Here is a 14,506-nt window from a genome sequence, read left to right as displayed (position 1 = left end):
AAACGGTGCAATAAATTAAACATGGATTTATTTTGTACATTTTATACTACATATTTACCAGAAAGCTTCTCTTATCTATGAAATCCGGGCTTGATAGGGAACTCTTTGTGCGAGCTTCCCCAGGCACAGATTAGGTTGTTCTGTACAGAGACGGACATCAAGGTTAAGTCCTAGGCTGCATCGTACATGTTAAGCGCGGTCCTATGAACTACAGGCTGAAGCCTGAACCTAACCTGTATACTGTGTGAATCGAGCTTCATAGTCGACACACTTCAAAGGTGGATTCTCTGCGAAAATACATATTTTTCAGTCCAGGACTTACTGAATGGGACTCCAGCAGATGAGTGTGACCTTGTCTGGCCTGTGGATCCTCAGTCCAGATAAGTTCTGTGTTCACATTCCAGAAACATGTCAAACTCAACATATCACACTAACAAAACAGCACGTGATATAAATATACATCTTATTTAAGGGTAACAACAAATGGTTGAAAGTTGGAATGTTCAAAGATATCGACAGTGCTGGGACTGAAAAAAACATGAACATTTCTCTGCCTGCTGTTTCATCATTACTCTGTTGGTGAGGTGGTTTTAAATCACATTTAATATCGTGGATATATTAAAAATGAGGACAATCAGGCAGCCCTAAAACACATCTCTCTCCCACATCTCTCATTGTCACCATGATCATGCATGTGGAAATCACAACACCTCTAGAGCACAGAAAATACCATAATGCTTGATTCTACTGATCGATACATGGGCCCCAGTGAGACGGAAACAAGGTGGCAGTTAACTTGCAGACAAACCATACTGTGCCTGTGATTCCTCTTTTGTAAAAGCATCCATGTTGCATCACATGTAAAAAGGACATTAACCTTTCGTCATCACATGAAAGAAGGCAACACATCCTGAAGAAGACACGTCCCTGGCTCTATGTACCGGAAGAAAATGGCTTTAGTGGCCTCTCTGACGCGACATCGACAGCAGTTATCCAGCACAGAAATGTGAAGAGTGAACATCCTTTTTTGCCTTCACGTAGGCTGTCTGTCCTGCAGATGGTTGTACCTCAGGCTAAAGTCGTTATAGTTCATAGAATAGATGCAGAACACTGGTTCTGTGTGAAATCCCCACTGGTTCCGGTCCTTATGACGGTCTCGTCAGCTTGACATCATGCCGACTGACCTGCAAGAGACACTTTTAGTCCTTCTGATTTTCACACGTCTTCTCTTTTGGTCCAACGATGAACATTTTTTCATAAGGTTTCAGAAGGTGATATATTACAAATTCAGTGGTCCAGTATCCTGAGACAAAGCATCTCTTATTCTGTAGATCTTCAGAATCATTTTCACACCACAGAGCCGACATAAACTTATACTGTGCTGCTCCAGTTGAAAGTACACCATCATTGTTTTCACATAAGGACAGAAACATAACCTTTACTAGAAGTTTTGCTCACTTTAAGGTCTGGAACATGATTCCTTGTATTGGCTATCTATTGATTAGTGACTGTATAATGCCCTTGAACCATGTGAATACTCTTGTTGTAAACAGAAACTACGTTGAAGTCTAAATTGGCAAAATCCGACTGAATCAACCCCTTTTTCATTGCTACTCTTACAACTAGGCACAATCAAAACAGCAACCCTCTCAAATGACCTGAACATAAGAAGGAAAAGCTAAAATACATTCATCGTATTACATTTTTTTTTACATGCTACCTCTATGTTCATCTACACAACACACACTCAGATCAGTTTCTTGGATTCAAAGAGAGGTTTGAACATCTTGGAACGACGACTCACCGTATTTTGTTCAAAAAAACAATCAAAACACCAACTGTTGAGGGAAGGCTCGGCAACGCTTGGGTTTGCTGCTGTGATCGACTTATAGTACAGTGAGTCTCTGCTGTTCTCTTGATTTGGCAACTTTTCTCTATTGAGAGCACACACGCGCAAACACACTCTCGTGTCCACACACACACAGCCTCCCTCCAGCTACAACAAACACACAAACAATCAAACACAAGAACACATTGCAGACAGACACCCAAGTGTCCGGACTAATAGCAGTGGAGTTCAGTCCTGCCTGTTATGCTACTGGTACTGAGAATACAAGTTCTCAGAGCCACAGAGGAGCCTTGTGGTGCTATGTGGAGCTTCTCCTGCATCCTCTTTGTCTCATGGTTTTTAGCAGCGGTCGTCCTCATCTGTGTCACTGAGCAGCTCGCTGGCTCCAGCTGGACCCGCTTGGCCCAAGTTCTTCCGGTAATGCCCGTTAGGAACCTGCCAGGAGTGTCTGAGCTGAGGAGCGGAGCTTATGGCATTGGCCCGTCCCAGGCTGGTTGCCACGGCAGTCTCAAAAGTAAGGGTCTCCTGCCCCTCGCCTGCCACTCCACCGCTGACGTCCACGTGGATCGGTAGGTAGGGCTCAGAGATGTAGCGATGAGGAGATGGGTTGCTTGGTCCTGAAACCTGACCGCCGGATGACCCCTGAGCTGCAGTTAGGGGGCCGCCCTCCTTCTCAGCCCTCCATGGGGTCCCTGGGGAGCCACCAGCGCCATCCTGAGGCTGGGTCTGGTCCTCAGAGGGGGCTGCTGGTGTGGGAGAGGTGTTGGCTTGGCAGACCAGAGGGGAGTAAGAGATGTACGGTCGCGGGCGAGACGGCGTCTGCGGCAGCTGGCGCCGATTACGAGGAGTACCAGACTCTGAGGCTGAATGGGCCGGGCTGCCTGAAGTGCTCACCTGCAAACAACAGAAGCACAATAATGCAGAGGAGTCCTTCTGCAGAGGAGTCCTGCTGGTTTTCACTGGATTCACAGGTACAAAAAAGTCCCTCACTTCATTGTGCGATACAAACCTGCACAACTTTGGGTCACAAATTCTGAAACTAATGCTTTGGTGTGTAATTTAACCCGTTGCACTCCTACCTGTCTCTGTAAGGTGTGTGTGCGTCCTTCACTAGGAGAACGTGACCGTCTCCTTTCACATGATGGATCGCGGCTGCGCTCCTCAGAGTTGCAGCGGGACACGTCAGGAGACAGCAGGTGGCGCCGTTCCTTAGATCGCCCTCTCTCATGACTGCTTGTTTCTCTGTGGTTTATTGGAGGACCTAAGAGGCGGGTAGATTTCAGTTAGTCAAAAAAAATAAATAAAGGGGAAAAAAACACCTCAGTTTTAGGTCAAAACATGTAAAACATCCTTGTGGAGATCACAGTGTTAAACATATCCTAATACATCAATTTATCCAGTTTAAAGGGAAATCCGTATTTCTTTTCACGATATATAAATTACAGGTACAATGATATCATTTAAGGAAATATAAGGAATCTAAATAAATAAATAATAAGGATTAATACTGTTTTATTTTGATTGTTCATACAATCAAAATAAAAATACTCAGTTTGTAATGAGGACTATCCTTGTTGTCACTTTAGCTAAAATATGTTGATTCTGACATTAAAGTCAACTGTGATTCAAAAGCAGCTGAATTCATGCACAGCACTTGAACGGGTTGCAGCAGATACTGTACATGGATTTTTTTGCCCATTTTACTTCCATGACTTCTAAACATTGCTATGAATATGTATCAGGCTGTATGAGGTGCGACGTAATGCAACGTGTGTTCAGTGACCTCTGTAGCTCCTCTGACGAGGCCTGTATGTGCCGTCAGGACTGACTCTCTCCAGAGAGTGTTGCTCCTGCCAGAGGCCGTTCACACACTGGTCTCCGATGGTAGAGAAGGAGCGCTTCATCAGCTTACTGTCTGCTGACATCCCGGGCTACACACACATCAAAGAACCAGGAAGGAATCACATAAGCGACTGCGAATGACGCCTAATATAAACACACTCTCATAATAAAAAAACATATACATGAAGGCATATACTGAAAATGTCTTTTTTTTTTTATGAATTAATTGCAATAGTTAAATTATTTTAAGCACTTTCTCATACAAAATGTGTTTTAATAAAAGTAATTACTCTTTATTACCGGTGGATCAACAGCCAGTCTGGGCATGGAGGACGCTCTGGTAGATCCTGTCCGCTGAGGTGATTTAATAGCTGTTGGGTCCTGCCTGGCCTGCTGCATCACTTGGTTAGACTCCACAACTTCTGGTACCTACACAAACACCACAGAAATGAGGGCTGGTTGTTTCTTGTTTATTTCTCTTTCCAAGTCTCTATAATGATGCTCCATAATGGTTTAACAACAAAGAAAGTTAATTAATAAACAATGCATCCCAGTACAGATGTTGCATATAGTTCATATGTTCGTTTAAATTACAACATTACATTTCTTTTGCAGTAGTAAAACTAGCAAATAATAAGAGGGTGGTTATGCCATTAATGGACTTTGGTCGATCAGATTCATTGGCTAATGAAAATCATTGTGCAGTTTTCTCAATACTACATGTTACGGTTACCAGTGTGTGTAAGTGATGCTGGTGGGGATGTGGGTGGTGGTATGGGTGGTAGGGTGAACGATAGTTGTCGTCATCCTCTTCTTCCTTCTCCTCCCTGGAGCGGGACAGCGGCTGCAGGAACATCTCTTGTGGAGAGATGGGGCTAAGTGCCACGAAACCTCCTCTGGTGCTGAAAGGAGCACAAACGGACACGGCATCATATGTCTATCATTGTTGATGATGATCAAGGAACAGAGGGCAACTGTAAAGTCAGTCAGTGACCAGATCCTACCAGCATGAATAACCACAAACGAATATAGATAACAGTGTGGGTTTTTATATTTACAGAGCAGATCCGGCGCTGTGCCTGAGGAATGAAAGGGATTTGGCATTGCATAGGATTTCTTGAGGCAGAGAGGAGGCATCCATACGCTGGAACATAGGAGCATGTTTCTATGGGGGGAGATAAACACACACAGGGATGGATGGGAAATTAAAACAGGCCCTCCTATAATTACATGTGGACATGGATCAAATTAAAACTGACTGGGTTTTAGTGCACACAATTCTCAGGCAAAATTTTTAACCAAACAGGTAAACCGTACAAAATAAAAAAATTGAAATGATGGCCAAGAGGAAAAGAACAGAATTATGCAATAAAATCACTGCAAATCAGCGACTCCTGGGTGCTTCCTAGGAATACATTTAAATTTTGTCATAATACACCTAAACATAAAAAAAAGAAGCACCTGCTCTTCCAGTTGCTGTCGGAGCTTCTTGGCCTTGCTCTGCTTGTAATAGTCCATGATCATCATGGCGGCATAGATCTTCCCAATGGTCATGTCACTGGCTGAAAAAGGAGAAAGCATCAGACCACTGTTATCAGTACATTATCAAATGAATTACCACTTACTATGAGAGATAACATGTGTTTCCTTTCATTGAGGTGTGAATTAGTGTCTGATGTGACCTTTGTGGATGGGAACCAGCACATCTAACGTCTTCTGAGAGAGATGGGGCCAGATGATACCGATCTCCTTCTGCAGGTCCAGGTCCATCTGATTTCTATCCTCCCCTCCTGGAGATACATATAAAAAAATATATCAAGTGTGATTGAATGAGTTATACACCACAGCGAATGAGTTCCATTAAGGTTTTGACATTTGGTCTAACCTCTGGCTATCTTGATCTCCAGGGCGGTGCGGATGAGGGCCATGAGAGTGGAGGTGAAGTGAACGGACATATCATCGTCCACGGGCATGTTCATCAGGACTAGTCTCTGATGGCAGCGGAGAAAGTATCATAGTCAGACACAAGCCAGCACCATTATACAACATACCACAGTGAAAACGTGCTCAGAGTGGCTGTGGTGGATCATAATGTCTTTATAATTGACTTAAATACTGTCATTATCTACAGATAACAAATTACAGTTTTTGTTTTTACAGTTTTTAAATCTCGGACACAGGCAGGAATGCCATTGTGTTACTCTACAATAAACAACATTTGAATAAGTTTCAGCTCAAAGGAAAAACCTCTCGTTTGCCTACTACTCCATAAATATGTCACAGAGATAATTAGATCATCAAAATCTGATTTCAGGACAACTAGCTTTAAACAAATAATGAGCAACCGTGACCTTTCTGAGCGTCATTACACAAGAAAAAGTTCCCACTTAAATCATAATTTCATACAGTACAGTTTGCTTCCTTTAAATAAAGTTAACTTTGAAATAAGATAACAAAAATACAGCTGATACAGAAGGATGGAGAGGTTTCCAAGAAAACTGTTTTGACAACGTGTCACTGAATGTCAATATCGAGAAGTAACGGAAAAGGCTTTTTTTTTGGGGATCTTGAGACAACAATTTTGCAATCTCAACAAAACAGTCTGAGGTCACAAACAGTACAGACACATTTTTTCAAAATAAATGTTTTTTCTTGCCCTCTCCTGTCCTTCTGTACATTTAGTTCTAAACTCACACGCGAGTATAGCGTTCATCTGCGATGGAGCATGCTGGCAGGCTCACAAAATCACACACACACACACGCACACACACACACACACACACACACACACACACACACACACACACACACACACACAGAGTACATTTCACATTAGACACAGATGTAACATTAGGCTGTTGCAGGAGGCACATGCAGACAGGTAAATGTAAGAAACAGAGGAGTAAGAAAGACATGAACACAGTTGACTGCAGACTTCTACAAATGACAAGATTTAGCATGTAGATGATTGACAACTCTGATTAGTGTTAATGTAAGTGGTTTGATAAATAAACTCCACCAAGACTCTTTCATCAGATAACAGCAAACAGATAATGATGTCTTATTTTCTTCCGCCAAGATGCAAAGCAAAACAAGCAACTCATCACTGTAGCACTTATCATCCTGCCAATGAAAAAACACTTGAACTTCAACAAGCAATACTGGATCATATGCCAACAGAAAAATAATGCTTTGTTTTTTCCAATGTGTGACACACAAAATGAGAGTTTACAGTGCCTGTCCTTGTTGATTAAAATATGAAGGCAGTGCCTGTCAGGCTCTAGTGTTTAGTCTACCTTATATGCCACCTTGGAGGGGCATTTCTTGCCCAGGCCTAGAGGTGGCGACATGTTGGTCAACATCTCATACATGTCAGTGTAATGGATACGACCACTGGGGGCGCCAGGTAGCCATGAAGATGGGGGATGAGAAAGAAAAGAAAAGAGGGAGGGAGAAAAAAAGAGGAAAGAAGGGAGAGAGATGATTTTGGAGAAGAAATTGAGGAGTTTGGGGAGTGTGTGTTCCCAAGGGATGGATGAGGAAAAGATCACAGGAGTGGGTGGAGGGTAAAAGAGAGGAACAAGAATGGAGGAGATACAAGAGAAAGGATTATTCCAACAAGGCATCACATAGAAGTAGGGAGTAAAGTAGGGGAAAATAAAACAGGTTGTATTCTTTCTATGCTGCCATCAGGGCATAGAAATCTGGGAAAAGGAGAAAACATGATGAGCAAAGGAATGACAGCCTCACTGGATCTGGTACAAATATCAAATACTTACACTGTGTAGCCTTGTATGTGTGTGAGAGAGAACTAAACACATCTTTAAAACCAGATCCAAAAGGTAGAAAGAGACAGGCCTCCCTCAAAATGCTCTACAACTGCATCAAAACGAATTTTAAGTGCGTTGATAAAATTATAATCCTGAATGAGGGATGTCCTGTTCCTTAGTACCCTAAAAATCGAGTGTCGTCATTCTTTGACCTGAGTAACACACCCCTAAAGGTCAAGCAGGGCGGTGATAGCTGGTGAAGGGGAGGAAAGGAGGGATAGGAGGAGGTTAGGATGGATCCCACACGAAAGAGGCAGAGGGGTGGTGTTTGTTGGGGGAACCAAACCTTGCATGCCACCCTGTGCGGGCAGTTCTTTCCAAAGCCCAGGGGAGGTGAGATACTGCGTACAACTTTGTACATCTCCTTATAGTGGAGCCTACCACTGGAAAGAACATACATGTCTTTAGTTGTGCATCAATGAAGCCTTGTAGTGTAAGGGGAACAAGGCCTACATGAAACATTTTAGGACACATAGCATTAAATCAAACATTTTCTTTACTCTGTAACAAACACAAACAGGAGCAAACGTGCTGGGCAGACATCCCAAAACTTCCATTCATATGTGTGTATAAGTGTATGGAGTTGCTTTAGTCTGTTAACATTTTACAGCATGACTGTATAACACATCATTCTGTATGAAATCTGTAGCATTGGTCTGCCGATGGATAAGCCTCTGGGGGGTACAGCTAATATTTTGAAGGTTTCCCTTCCTCTTCAAGACTTCCTCTTCTGTGCACCGGCCAATCATTTACAGTCTGATTAGCAACTTGAGACCCCCGAATGGAGTTTGAGTTGAGAGACGACGTCTACGGCTTATCTTTATAAAAAGATATCTGAAAATTAATGCAAAATGCATTTTTTTAGACGATAGCCGATGGGTTTCAAAGATTGCATTTCTGCGGATGTCTTCCGCCTCTTTTGCTCTCCACATGGACTGTTTAACTGCATACAACCAAAGCCGGCTCAAACGTGATTGGTAAATACTTCTCAGACTACAAACAAAAACCAGAGCGCTCACGATCTTGGCCCCTTGCCGACAGATTCTGCATTCATATGCAGATATCTGTTTGTAGAGATTAGTGTGTGAACAGCATTACTTTTAATGAAATGTTAGTGTAGCACAGGGACACTGACCAGGCGGCGCGGTCATACTCCCCCCAGATCCGGACAAACTCATCCAGGTGGTGAGGACCCAAGATGGACGAGTCTCTTGTCAGATACTCAAAGTTATCCATGATCACAGCCACAAACAGGTTCAGCATCTGGACAGGAGGAAGAGGAGAAGCCATGACATTTATTCACATGAGCATGGAAAGTGCTTAAAGGGGGAATTATGAGCATAGTGCTCAAAATAACAAGAACAGCTGCTAATCAAAAAACAACTGTTTTTGTTATTGTCTGCAATTTAGAGGAATCATTTACTCTCCAGTTTCCCCGTCTTACCAGGAAGGAGCTGAAGAAGATGAACGAGACAAAGTAGAAATAAGCGAAGTCGGAGCCACAGCCCCCCTCCGGTCCGGACGTCGGTGCTGCTAAGGGGTCCGTCTCACACTTTTGTCCCCCCAGACAAGACAACATGATCTCCTGCCATGACTCCCCTGTGGCACTCCTGGACACGCACATATTACACAACACCAGGAGGAGGAGGGTGGGTTAGGACTCGAGCAGTCTATCTCACAGCTTATTCACAGTTACGTCTGCCATCTGGTAGGTGCCGTCAAAGCATCGAGACTCGCACCACTCGAGAGACAGCTTTTAGATGCTCCAAATGTGAGACCTTGTTGTGTAGTAGTTATTCATAGATTTACAGTATATTCTCAATGCATTGGTGCTGAAATGTTAATGTCAATGTTTTATACAGTTTTTAATGTTAGTTTTAGTGCAAGTGTAATGCATCTTGCAAGTTGTTCTGCCATGTATAATTTTACAGATTTCAGAGCCAAAGAGATCGATTTTTATCACGTTTAAATTTACATTGTTTTTCTTCACGGCTTATGAGAACAAACTTGAACCTCAACATTGAGACATAAACACAACACTCAATAATGGTCTAGATAGCTATTTCATTATTTGACCCACTTTCCAGAGCTATTTGCAAAGGAGGTAAGTGGTACACTGCAGCCTCTATCACCGCTTAGACACTGAGTAGCCCCTTGGGTACTTAGAAAGCAAAGCTTAACTACCATAACGTTGCAACGTTATTCACAATACATTAAGGAAATGTGTTATTTTGTGAACCAACTGCAGCAATGCGTGTAGTTTGGATCGCTGCTGTATCTCAATTTAACTGAGACTAACTATTCCGGAGTACTGAAGCGAAGCGACGGGATTTAGCAGAGAGTTGAATTTCAGATTGGATCATGGAAACAATGGTGTCTATGTTGATCTGAAACAACCGACAAAAGGTCTAAAGCTGCTTGAAAATCAGGACTGAAGATCTCAAGGTGTCCTACCTGAACAGCAGCATCAGAGCACCAGAGAAGGTCTTGAAGTTGTTGTGCTGCGTAATGTGAGTCTCCTCGTTCAGCTTAATGTTGCCAAACACCTGATTCACACAGATACACACACAAAATCCTTAGCAATGACAGAAATGATGTCATGCCCAGCCGTTATGCATGTGTTTTTTGTGAGCGTTTATATTTCACCATAAAACAAATATACTTATGATGCTGAGGGATGCTGCGTAAAAATGGTAAATGTAGAACATTAAACACCATCTCCACAGAGGCCGATCTACCATGTGTCTTTCTAACCTGCATGCCAATGATGGCGTAGATGAAGAAGAGCATGGCGATGAGCAGGCACACGTAGGGCAAAGCCTTGAAGGACTGGACGAAGGTCCACAGAAGAATCCGGATGGTGTAGCCTTGTCTGAGCAGTTTGATCAGACGGGCTGCTCTGAACAGCTTCAAGAAACTCATGTTGAACGTATCAACAAACTGTAAGAACACAGGGGAGAGGAAGGAAACTGTTGTTTACTAGTGGCGCTGAGAGATGTCACCTTGTCATACACAGGAATACAGTATTACTGTTCACATTAATACTTAAAATCGAGGGAAACTGTGAAGAAGAGAGTTGAAAAGAAACACTCTCTCTTTCAGTGTCAGTCTCGTGTTTTTCTTATTACCTGCAAGTCAACCACGATCTCTGTGATGCTGCCCAACACGGTGATGAAGTCAAAAATGTTCCAAGTGTCTCGAAAGTAGTTCTGTCGAAACAGGAATGATGCTTTGAGTCATTTCTAAAGAGTGACCTTAAAATGTACATTCCGTCAGGCTGTGCGTTGCTCTTTTCTCTCACCAGAAAGCCGAAGGCCATGATCTTGAGGACGCACTCAACGGAGAAGAGAACAGTGAACGCTGTGTTCAGGTGCTTCAGTACGGCCTCGTATGCCGGCGGGGCAGAGTAATACTGGAAATAGAGAGGTGGCAGGGGTTAAACTACGTGAAATCTGTGTTATGAGAAGGATTAAAAAAGCGGAATATTCCCTAACCAGTTCACTGAACTTCAGCCTTGCACCCTGTTGATCTACAGGTTGATGGAAGATTCCTCCAGACCCATAAATAGTGCCTCAGTCTCTGCACCTTTCATCTGTCGCACTATAAAAGGAGTCATTCCTCTAGGGGCGGCAGCCACAGTTAATGAGGTCATGCTAAATAGCAGCCCCTGGACATTATAGATCAATATTTAATACAGGCTGAGTCACCCTGCGCCTGTCTGTCTGTCTGAACAACCAGCACAGCCGAAGAAAAGGCCAGTTCGGAAAATAAACAGTGGCGAGGGAGGGGTGGGAAAGATTAAAACATCCGCAGATCTAAATGAAAACATCACAGTGTGTGGAGGTGGTACCTAAAAAGAACACACCAGTATCTACACATCCATATTTCACCGTTAGAAGTGACACATCTTGGCTTATTTTAAAACCAAAGTGTTAACAGTCGCAACTTCCTGACAGAATATGTTGCTGAGAGGCAACACAAGGTGTGTTTTTTTTCCCCATTATCAAACAGGGATATGTGGAAAATGGCACGTCATCTTTAGGAGTGAGAAGACCGATGCAGATAATGGTAGAAACTGTCACACCGGTTGTTGTCCTCTCATTCTGGTCCTACTGGGAGCTTTTGTCTTTGATTTTTCTCTCATCATTATCCTCACCTTCATCATCAGTACAATGGTGTTGAGAGCGATCATGGCCAGAACGGTGTACTCAAAAGAGGGCGACACCACAAAATGCCACAGACGGTACTGGAACGTGTGCCGGTTCTGGGGCATGTAACGGGTCAGGGGCTTGGCGCTGATGGCAAAGTCTATACACGCCCTCTGAAATAAAGAAAACAGGGGAAAAGGTTTTTTTTTCTGTTTTCTTTAAACTCCAAAGGGAAAAAAATAGATGTTTCCCACAATAAGAAGAATATTTATGGATGAACAAAGACAGTCAGACTACATTTTATCTATTTGGGCTTCATAGACTAGACTGTAAATATATACTTTGCATAAAGTAAAGAGACAGAGAAAGGGAGAGATATAGAAAAAACTGATTAGACAGACTAGAAAGGAGCTTAAGCGTCATTAAACACATAAGAAAAAAGAAAAGAGACAGAGAAAATGTTAATTAGTTGTTCCTTTATCAATCGCCCTTCACCTCATTTTTTTCCAGGCTGCACTCCTCCATCATCTTATCACCCTGTTCCTGGAAGGTGATGATGATGAGAGCCACGAAGATGTTGACGAAGAAGAAAGGAAAGACGACGAAGTAGATGACGTAGAAGATAGACATCTCCATCCTGTTGCCGTGGCTCGGACCTCTGTCCTCCTCTGTCACATCCACTGAGTGCTGCAGAACCCTGGAAGACCAATGACACAATGCTAACTAATGCTAACGCTAATGCTATTAACAGCTCGAGCAACAACAAAGAAAAACCTTCACTGTTTGGCAGGACAGACACAGCACAAGAACAGCAATCATTTTCCTGTAGCACCCACTGAAAATATATCAAACTCCTTAAAATCATTCACAAAATCAAGACTCTTGCATACTTACAGCTACTTACAGCAGCTATTAGGAAGAAACTTTTGTTCACTGGGGCGGGGATCAAAAGCCCATTTGCTACTTAGAGGAGGATATCATTCATTTCCACAGCAGCAGTCAATTAATGAGGGCTGGAACAGTACAAACCCACAAGCACTGTCAGTGAAATATTGGTATAATCTTATTGTGAGATAACAAATGGCAAAGTCTTTGATAAGTTCATCACATATATTATATTTCCTTCATCAAAGGTCAGATTTGACCATTACCAAAGAATAAGCCAGTTGTTAAAAGGTTATAATCCTCATAAAAGCTAATGAGCCCTCTCAGAATGGAAAATGATATGCGGGAAAACTCCTGCTGAAGTTTCTTAACGAGAATAAGAATTAGCACTCATCCGCTGATTCCAGTCAAGACACTCACTGAGGCCATCCCTCTCCAGTGGAAACGGTGAAGAGAGTGAGTAGAGCCCAGATGACGTTGTCGTAGTGAAACTCGTGTCTCTTCCAGTCTCTTCTCTTCACCTCCTTCTTGTCCTTCGCATAGTCTATGTAGTAACCCCTAGAGGAGGAGGAGACCAAATGAAAAAACATTAAGAAAAAGTTAAGAATCATATATCATTTGAAAGGATGTGGAAAGATCATAACATCTGACGCAAATAAAAGAATAATTAAGAAAGAAAGAATGAAGAATATAAATTGGAATGCAGAAAAGGGAACATTACTGGCAGTCCTTCTCGGTGTCCTTCGAACTGTCGGTGCAGTAAAAAAATTTCCCCTTGAAGAGCTGCACAGCAATGACGGCAAAGATGAACATAAAAAGCTTATAGACGATCAGGATGTTGAAGACGTTTTTCAGAGACGTCACCACACAGTCAAACACCGCCTGGAAGAGAGAGAGAGACAAGTGAAGGGAAGAACGTGGTGAGATCAAGGAATTGGGTCCGTGCAGATGTGCACATACTGCAGCAACAAGCAAGCAGGCAGTAAAGGAAGTGTGACATAAATATGCTCATAATAACAGATACTGAAAAAAAGATACAAATTATAGGAGTGTGGAAACACAACCAAGATATCAAAGACATCTTTGACCTTGAGTTTAGGAAGCCTCTTGATGGTCTTCAGTGGTCTGAGGACACGCAGCACTCTCAGAGATTTGATGGTCTTAATGTCCCGCCCTTTGTTGTTTCTGTACAGAAAGACGGACAACGTCAGCATCACACCATTGCAGCTTAGTATTCCTCACGTTTTTAGACACTCCTTGATTGGTTTTCCCACCTTGTTCGTGCATCGTTACATTACGTTTACTCTGACATATTCTACTTATGTTATAGTTTGCCACATTAAAAGTATTCATTCTAAGAGAGGAAGACTTTTTGTGTTTTTTACCCCATCACATTGCTGCTGTTCAATCCCACAGGGGCATCACCCAAAGAGGGAGGGAAACAGGAAAGAGGGACACGTATATCAACAGTTATAACGTCAGAAACAAAATGGAGGAGAAGACAACATTTACAGCAGAAAAGTGTAATTTACAGCTGATTTAAAGACAGTTTGATGTTTAGACATGTGATTAGTGTTTAGACACATGAATTAAAATAAATCGAGTGACTGACGAGAGGGCGAAGGCCACCAACGCTCCCACCACGACGATGAAGTCGAGGATGTTCCACAGGTCTCTGAAGTAGGCGCTATCATGGAGGATCAGACCCTGGTCGATCATCTGAGGACAAGACAAGAGTGTGCCATGAAGAATCTTTCGTCTCCAGGATAGTTTCCAGGGATGGAGCCGACTTTGAATTCATATCTTTTTAGGTCAGTGTAAAGCTCCTGAACAAGTTGAATCAAATGAACATTGAGCCTGACAAGGCTGTTTGTTTCTCCGAGGGTAACATGGCGCAGTGGTCCCCAACTTGAGGACTGGAACACCTACAATCAGTGGCAAGGGGATTAACG

General features: G+C 42.8%; 1 protein-coding gene across 13 annotated transcripts in view; it reads right to left on the bottom strand.

Annotated features, from left to right (window-relative positions):
- Nucleotides 1-11: 11 nt before the first annotated feature.
- cacna1ea (calcium channel, voltage-dependent, R type, alpha 1E subunit a) overlaps nucleotides 12-14,506 on the bottom strand; it is an 81,491-nt gene continuing 66,996 nt past the window's right edge. For 6 of the 13 annotated variants that reach the window (XM_031864298.1, XM_031864300.1, XM_031864299.1 and 3 more), the window contains 23 exons: nucleotides 14,167-14,273; nucleotides 13,940-13,954; nucleotides 13,643-13,739; nucleotides 13,276-13,436; nucleotides 12,975-13,112; nucleotides 12,165-12,366; nucleotides 11,678-11,842; nucleotides 10,823-10,933; nucleotides 10,650-10,730; nucleotides 10,276-10,461; nucleotides 9,976-10,067; nucleotides 8,966-9,131; nucleotides 8,657-8,784; nucleotides 7,808-7,904; nucleotides 5,577-5,682; nucleotides 5,374-5,481; nucleotides 5,153-5,253; nucleotides 4,750-4,856; nucleotides 4,425-4,593; nucleotides 3,992-4,120; nucleotides 3,633-3,780; nucleotides 2,929-3,110; nucleotides 12-2,743 (listed from right to left, as the gene is read on the bottom strand). In XM_031864298.1, the coding sequence (XP_031720158.1) occupies nucleotides 2,189-2,743; nucleotides 2,929-3,110; nucleotides 3,633-3,780; nucleotides 3,992-4,120; nucleotides 4,425-4,593; nucleotides 4,750-4,856; nucleotides 5,153-5,253; nucleotides 5,374-5,481; nucleotides 5,577-5,682; nucleotides 7,808-7,904; nucleotides 8,657-8,784; nucleotides 8,966-9,131; nucleotides 9,976-10,067; nucleotides 10,276-10,461; nucleotides 10,650-10,730; nucleotides 10,823-10,933; nucleotides 11,678-11,842; nucleotides 12,165-12,366; nucleotides 12,975-13,112; nucleotides 13,276-13,436; nucleotides 13,643-13,739; nucleotides 13,940-13,954; nucleotides 14,167-14,273 (3,351 nt within the window). In that variant the 3' untranslated portion in view covers nucleotides 12-2,188. Of the gene's footprint in view, nucleotides 2,744-2,928; nucleotides 3,111-3,632; nucleotides 3,781-3,991; nucleotides 4,121-4,424; nucleotides 4,594-4,749; nucleotides 4,857-5,152; nucleotides 5,254-5,373; nucleotides 5,482-5,576; nucleotides 5,683-6,987; nucleotides 7,085-7,807; nucleotides 7,905-8,656; nucleotides 8,785-8,965; nucleotides 9,132-9,975; nucleotides 10,068-10,275; nucleotides 10,462-10,649; nucleotides 10,731-10,822; nucleotides 10,934-11,677; nucleotides 11,843-12,164; nucleotides 12,367-12,974; nucleotides 13,113-13,275; nucleotides 13,437-13,642; nucleotides 13,740-13,939; nucleotides 13,955-14,166; nucleotides 14,274-14,506 lie in introns of all 13 variants that reach the window. The other 7 variants (XM_031864294.1, XM_031864305.1, XM_031864293.1 and 4 more) reach the window with 5 other exon arrangements.

The sequence above is a fragment of the Anarrhichthys ocellatus genome, unplaced genomic scaffold, assembly GCF_004355925.1.
Source record: "Anarrhichthys ocellatus isolate YVR2014 unplaced genomic scaffold, GSC_Weel_1.0 scaffold30, whole genome shotgun sequence".
NCBI classification, from domain to species: Eukaryota; Metazoa; Chordata; class Actinopteri; order Perciformes; family Anarhichadidae; genus Anarrhichthys; species Anarrhichthys ocellatus.
The sequence above is the reverse complement of the archived record's forward strand: the minus strand, read 5'-3'. Positions and strand labels throughout refer to the sequence as shown.